Source organism: Mchenga conophoros, linkage group LG9 (assembly GCF_057382185.1).
Source record: "Mchenga conophoros isolate Kocher_MC1m ecotype Shallow Benthic linkage group LG9, M_conophoros_male_GT1.1, whole genome shotgun sequence".
Classification (NCBI taxonomy): Eukaryota; Metazoa; Chordata; class Actinopteri; order Cichliformes; family Cichlidae; genus Mchenga; species Mchenga conophoros.
Window position 1 is genome coordinate 35,542,749 of NC_140534.1, and position 7,170 is coordinate 35,549,918.

At 44.8% G+C, this 7,170-nt stretch overlaps 1 protein-coding gene across 1 annotated transcript in view; it reads right to left on the bottom strand.

Moving 5' to 3' along the window:
• dnah5l (dynein, axonemal, heavy chain 5 like) overlaps nt 1-1,721 on the bottom strand; it is a 56,614-nt gene extending 54,893 nt beyond the window's left edge. Inside the window, exons 1-5 of the mRNA XM_085285800.1 lie at nt 1,628-1,721; nt 1,375-1,561; nt 994-1,159; nt 352-445; nt 169-267 (exon numbers count right to left, since the gene is read on the bottom strand). Of these exons, the coding sequence (XP_085141926.1) occupies nt 169-267; nt 352-445; nt 994-1,159; nt 1,375-1,561; nt 1,628-1,690 (609 nt within the window). The 5' untranslated portion in view covers nt 1,691-1,721. The remainder of the gene's footprint in view (nt 1-168; nt 268-351; nt 446-993; nt 1,160-1,374; nt 1,562-1,627) is intronic.
• Between the last annotated feature and the right edge of the window lie 5,449 nt (nt 1,722-7,170).

Genomic DNA, 7,170 nt, shown 5'->3' on the forward strand with positions numbered 1-7,170 from the left:
ACTTTAATTCTTTCTTCTTCTTAAGTCACAGACAGGCCTTTGTCTCAGCTGTGATTTGTGACTACAGCCTCTCTGTGACGATGTCTTGACTGTTTTCTGTTCCTCACAATCATGAAGGACTCAAACAGACGCTTTTATACAGAAAGACATGAAGAGTGTTTTTCTCACAGGAGTGGATTTTTCCACAGATCCAAAGAACTTGTTGAGGGTGTAAAGATACTTGACGTTGTCCTTCGCCTCGTTGGCCACCACAGTGATGTCTCTGTCCTGGTAAATCAATAAATCGATCAGTGATGACGTCAGCGTCGTCGAGACAACAGCTGTGAACTGAACAGGAAATAAACTGCTGACCAGATCTCTCCAGGCACGCAGGCAGCGAGACTGAGCCACCTGCAGGACCCCCAGAGTCCTCTTCACCTGAGAGCCCTTCACCTCCTCCAGCAGACTGACACACACACACACACACACACACACACACACACACACACACACAGTTACAGCTGTTCAAAGGCTGTTTGCTTGTATTCGTGTCAGTGTTGATGTCGTACTTGCACATAAACTCTACATTGAACTCTGATGTGTCGCTCCGTACCTGCCACCTACTGGTCAGCCAGTGTAAGTGCACAAAACATTTCTTCAAACCAAGATGGAAAAATACGTTTAAAAAAATGAAGTTCAAAAATCTTTTTTCATCCCTAAAGATGAATAAAAATACTAAAGAAAGAATCCTGATTGATGTCGTCATAATTCATGCATGAAAGGGTTAAAAACTATTAAACAAACAAACAAACACGTGAATATTTTGGAACATTTCGACTTCGAAGAGCAGAAAGAGAAAGAACAGAAAGTTATATTGTGTAAAAGTGGTTTTGTCCTGAAGTGTCAGAGTGGAGACTAAACTGTTGCAGGTCTGAGGAGCTTCTGTCCACAGACGTCAGATCATGTTTGATAAACGGAGTTTAAAGTGAGATCCAGCTGAGAGGACGCGTCTACCTGTTGAAGGTCACCGTGCAGCTCTTCCAGTGCTCCAGCTCGGCCGACGGCCCGGCGTCGTCGGCCTCTTTCCTCATCTGCTCGCTCTCCGTCAGCACCTGCTTGATTTGATTGGTCCACAGGGTCAACGCCTCCTCCAGACGCTCCACCAGCTCACTGTTATTGGCTGAGAGCGAAACACACGAGTTCCTCTGAACACACGTGAACACGGACTCATTATGTCAAAGAAGCCATCATCTCCGGTCAGATGCTTCCTTCAGCTTCCACAGATAAACTGGTTTGATTTACCTGAGAGCTGATTTTTAAAGCTTTAAACGATGTTTCCTGTATTTCCAACAGTCTTATTGTTTGTGTGAGATGTGAACAGCTTGAGCTTCATACCTGCTGCTCTGTAGTCTGCAGGGCTGCTCAGCTGGCTGATGGCGTCAGGAAGCTCCACGTGCTGCAGCTGGAACTTTCTCTCCATGTTCAGTCGGGCTGAGCTCAGATTACTGACGAACTGATCCACCGAGGACAGGAAGGACCGGACGTGTGGACACGAGGCGCCGTCCTGCACAGAGCCCCACGACTGGGCACAGGGTCAAAGGTCAGCAATAACAACAAAGGTTAATGTGTTTCCTGTTTCACCTTTTACCTTATTCACAGCCAAAAGCATCAGGAGGAGCACTGCACACAAATAAGACTTTTCATGGATCATTATGTAACAGCTGCCCTACAGTCAAACCCCACAAAGAGAAACCAGCAGCTACAGATAAGCCCAAGGTGTGGCCTCCAGTAACACTGTGAGGAACCTTGGAGTCATGTTTGACCAGGACATGTCCTTCAACGCACATATTAAACGAATATGTAAGACTGCTTTCTTCCATTTGTGCAACATCTCTAAAGTTACGTAACCCGGGTTAAAAAGATGCATAAATAGTAAAATAAGAGTGAAGTCTTAGAATATAAATATCAAAGAGTAAAGTTCATTTATTTACATTTTCTTGTTTATTAAAAAGATCAAAGTTCATGTCAACTGATTAAAAACATGTTTGCATTGTTTAGAATAAGTTATCTTTGTTTTATTGTGAATTGCTTGTGGGAACTGTAATCTCCTACGGGGATATGGTCTGTGAAGGTAACACAGGGTGGAGAAGGAAAAAGAGAGCGCGAGGAGAGAGGGCGGTGGCGCGTGAGTTACACGGAGCATCCGGAGAAGTTAGCTTGTTTTTATCTACTAGTAGTAAGTGTGTTGTGACTTTTCGGACAGATAAGTCAGTGTCGGTAAGCTAGTGACACAACACGTAAAGTTTCAGCGTGAGTCTGGACTGTGTGCTTTGTTTCTTGCTGCCGTGCACGCATTGAGTTAAAGTGAGGCTAACCCAGCCGTTCGCTAATAAGGACTACTGTAGGCTGCTGTTTCGCTAAAGTTGTGGAGCCTAACAGGCTGCAGAGGATCGTTAGCGAACTGGATAACGACGGACACACCCCAGATAGTCACTCTGAGTACCTCTGGCAACGTGGGAAGCTAAAACAGGTAGCAGGTGGAGCAGGTGGAGATCACGGACCTTCCTCATCTTTGTGCTGCTGCATTCAGAGCGGAGTGTTTCTGAAGGAGCTGAAGACAACTTGTTACCTGGATTAATCTGGTGGGAATTGCACGTTTCACAAGGTACTGAGTTTATTTATTTATGTTTTGCTCGTTGAGTGAAGAACTTCCGGTTGGGAGATCTTTTGGATTTACACTGGAGCAGTACAGGCCTGCAGCGTAGGGTTTATCTCTGCCGGCTTTAGGTTTAGTTTGGGACTATAATTGTTTTATCACTGGTGGTTTACACTGTATATGTGGAGATCCTGTGTACAGTGGGTAAATTGCTGTGTTTTCATTGTTTGGTAAATTAAAGGAGGGTTGCAAGGCTCTACTTTACATGGTGTATGACATGATTTACTGCACTATAGACACTAGTGTTCATTTTTGCGTGTAGTGCTGCTGTTAAGGAATAAGCTTCATTGATCCCAGAAACAAGAGATTAATTTAAAAAATATCGTACGAGAGTACACTAGGAAAAGAACCCAAAGCCCATTTATTTAATGGTATTGAGTAAATGAGGGCTACAGTTAGAAATATCCTGTCTCAGAGTGACGCTGAAAAACTAGTTCATGCATTTATTACTTCCAGGCTGGACGACTGTGATTCATTATTATCAGGAAGTCCTAAAAACTCGCTGAAAAGCCTTCAGCTGATCCAAAATGCTGCAGCAAGAGTCCTGACAGGGACTAGAAACAGCAGATTTCTCCTACACTAGCTTCTCTTCACAGGATTGACCCCTCATGGCTGCCCCTCCCTCCCCTTTCTTTGCTTTCAGTCTCTTCCTGTTTAAAGAGAGTTCTTCCTTCCCACCATCAACAAAGTCTTCATATATGGCGTCATGTGATCACTGGAAGCTTAAAACATCTCCCTTCTTGTGCTCAGTGAAAGCCTGAATGGATGGAGGTGTTTTACCTGCTGCGACCTGAGAGCAGGTAACATGATGTGAGTCAGCAGAGTTTCCAGACTGTTCAGGACGCCGCCGGCGCCGCTGCAGTCCAACACGCCAAAGTTCACTTCCTGGAAACATCAGGTTGCACCAGAAGATTAGAATGATTGGCTGCATCCACGTCACAGTCAACCAATGAGGTCTGTGCAGTTTGTTAAAGTTGCAGGTGAGGAGGTGACCCAGACCAGTTACTGACCTGCTGCACGTTAGCGGTGGTTATGGCCTTCTCAGTGGTTCTCAGGAAGAACAGACATTTCCCCAGTAAAGGCTGGAAACACAGAACGTGATGGAGTTCAGGTTCCTTTAACGTGACGCAGACAGAGCACTTCCTCTGCACTCTGTCACCAGAGTTCACCATGCAAAGGAAAACCTTTCATGGGCTTTAAAGACGGGGAGAGCTCTGCAGGCTGCTCGTTACCAGTGATGGGAGTAACGGCGCTACTTTTTTCAGTAACGAGTAATCTAATTACTACTCCTATCGCTACAACGCCGTTACAGTTACTAACAAGAAAATATGGTCTGTTACTATGTTTCAGCAAACAGACGGTTGAAGCTGTGTTCAGCTTCCAGCAGCTTATATCAGCTGCAGGAAGTAGCTGTAAGTAATCTGGGCGCTGCAGCTTTAAGCAGCTGTGCTCCTGCAGACAGACCATCACTTTTTGGCACAACAGCTGGAGCTCAGGGGGCAAAACAATGGCACGAGTGCTGCTGTTTGACTGAGGAAGAATAAAGGAGTCGTGGTCAATCACATGACCACTTACAGACAAAGCAACAAGGTGACATATACCAGTTTATAAACTGTGTTGATGGGCCAGTAAAACCAGAGTCATGATAAACAATATAAACGTGTTTGTTCCTCAATAGTTTCATGTTGACTGTCTGAGGACAGCAGCGAGACCTCTCTGCTTATGAGCTGCTGTCAGACCTGCAGCTATCAGGCTGTCATCTTCTGCTTTATACTGGACACAAAGGATTATTTTGGAGTCGCACAAATAATTTGTGGCGTCTTATTGAAGAACAGCTGATTGTTCTGGAAATAGTTTAATGGTTATTAAAAAAAAGGTAAATGGCTGCAAATAACTTTGTTGTTTGCAAAACTTGTGCATAATTTTCACATTTATATTTAAAGTTATGAAAATGATTCGTTCAACATGTTCGTGGTTGTTACAGTAAAAATAACTTTTTATGTTTTCTGTCTGATTTTAGATCAGTTGTGTTAACACAGTTTGTCAAAATGAAAACATACGTGTAGATTCAGACACGTGAGGTTGTGCTGAAAACAATGAGACCCAACAAGGCAAAGTAAATAGTTTTTAAAGGTAAATGTGGAGGAAACATCAGCAGCTGTCACGGCTGGGGCAGCAGTCGTGCGGTGGAATGAACGAGGACCCGAGATGCAGACGGCGGTGGAGATGCGAGTGGAGATTTATTTACAGTGACAATAACAAAGGTGAGGAAAGAAGCGAACATCAAGCTAAACTGGGACAAACTAACAGACAAAGCAGGAAACATGAGGGCAGCAGGGAAACACAGAGATGACACGAAGAAGGCAGAGAGACGTGGAGACACACAGTCATGCAGACACACACTATAAATACACAGCAGGTAATGAGGGGATGACACACAGGAGGGGAGCACAGCTGAACCACAAGACGACACACAAACCTTCAAAGTAAAACAGGAAACACACAGACTGTTTTACAACACAAGGACAGGAACAGAGCACAGAGGACAGACACAGGCAGGGCTGAGGAAACACGAAGCACTAAACATAAGAACCAAACCCTAAGAACGAACACAGACTCAGAATAAACAGCAAACACAAGATGAAACCAAAAGGAAACACAAAACGCTGCGACCCAGGACGCTGACAAAAGGAGTTCACGATGGCCGATTATACCCTGGAGCCCAGAGGCTACTTTTAAAGTAACACAATAGTTACTTTTCAAGTAATTAATTACATCTACAACCTTGTAGCTCAGTTACTAAGTTACTTTTTTGAAGAAGTAATTAGTAACTATAATTAATGACTTAATGAATGTTTAATGACTGTTTGAAAGTAACTGGCCCAACACTGGATATGAGCGAGTTTCCCAGCTGATGCAAACTGGGAAGCTTCTCCTGTTTGAAGTGGATCTATTCAGCTTTTATTTCCTGATCATTTGAAGCATCAACAACGTTTCTAAAAACAAGCAGCAGTTTGTCATCATTCATAAACTCTGACGTCACAGGAGTGTTTTTATTCCTGTGCCATGTTTGAACGTTTCTGCATATCAGAGCTGCCAACACGGCACCGACTCAGGCTGGAACTGACTTTAAATGCTTCATCATTCATGATCCTGTTAAAACCACATCCAGGGGAAGTGTTATTAGCATGTAGCCTGTAGCTCATGTTGCTGCTCCTCCATGTTTGTAGTCCTTTTTTCTGTGAATAAGTGTTTGTGGAGCTCCTCAGACTTCGGCCTCTCGACCTCCTGATGTTCAGCCTGCAGCTGTCAGTCATCCAGTGTTTGCTCAAAGACTTTAATCACCTCGTTAACCAAACAAAGCAGCACAGTTTGATCCATGGAAACACAAACACGCTCAGGCTCATCGTCTCTGAACAGGACGATGATGAATCGTAGGCTCGGGATTGTTTGGAGCTTAAAGAGAAATCAGATACATCAGAACACAAAAACCCCGAGAGGTGGATCAATGTGACGTCACACAGCTCTGAGTCCTGGAGTCTGATCCAGGCTCGTGCTTTAAGACATGTTTCTGTGTAACAGCTCAGGTGTGTTCAGGACATTTGATTGGAAGAAGCCGTCTGTGGATAAATGCTGCTCTCCACCTCAGCTGTCAGGTTTACCCAGAGAACGGCCGTCCTGACTTCCAGCAGCCCCACAGTCCTCGTTTCTAATAAACTGGCATCACTGAAACGAACTGTCTGCCTCGCTGTTCAATAATCTGCTCTTTGCCAATTTCCCAGCAGAACCTTCCACTCATATCAGCATTTTTCTGTGATTCTCACATTAACGAAGCATAAAAAGCTGAAGCCAACCTCAGAGTTCCCCGTAGTGAGGAAGAGTTTCCTCTGAGCCACAGCTGAGTTTGATGCGTCCACAAAGGAAGACTGACGGGAGGACGGACTCTGGGAGAAAGGCAGATATTAAAAGATATGAATACAAAGTACGGTGCAACAACCAGCAGATTATGAAGAGCGGTTAGACCTTCATGTGTCCGTCATTGAAATGTGGTCAAAGTTACCTGTTTGACATCCTGATAGAAGAAAATCAGCTTCTTGGATCCGTTTGCAGCAAAGAATTCATGGATCAGACTGAACTGGAAGAATCAGACATTAATGACTCAAAGGTTCAACTCTGAGGAAGGATCACGTCTCTGAACTTACTCTGTCATCAGAGACGATGGCGTCTTCCACCGCCGCCTCCTCCAGGCTGCCGGCGTCTGCCAGCCTGCTCATCAGGTATTTATGTCGGGCATCCAGAGCTGCCCGCCGTTCCTCCTTCACGGCTCTCGCCTGTTTGGCTACTTCTCTCCTCGCCTCATTGGACAGCAGCATCGTCCTTTTACCAGACACCTGGAGAAACATCAGCTCAGTCTACAGACGCAGAGACCAGTGAGAGCCAAACATCTGCAGGTTTCTGAGGACCACGTTTGACCC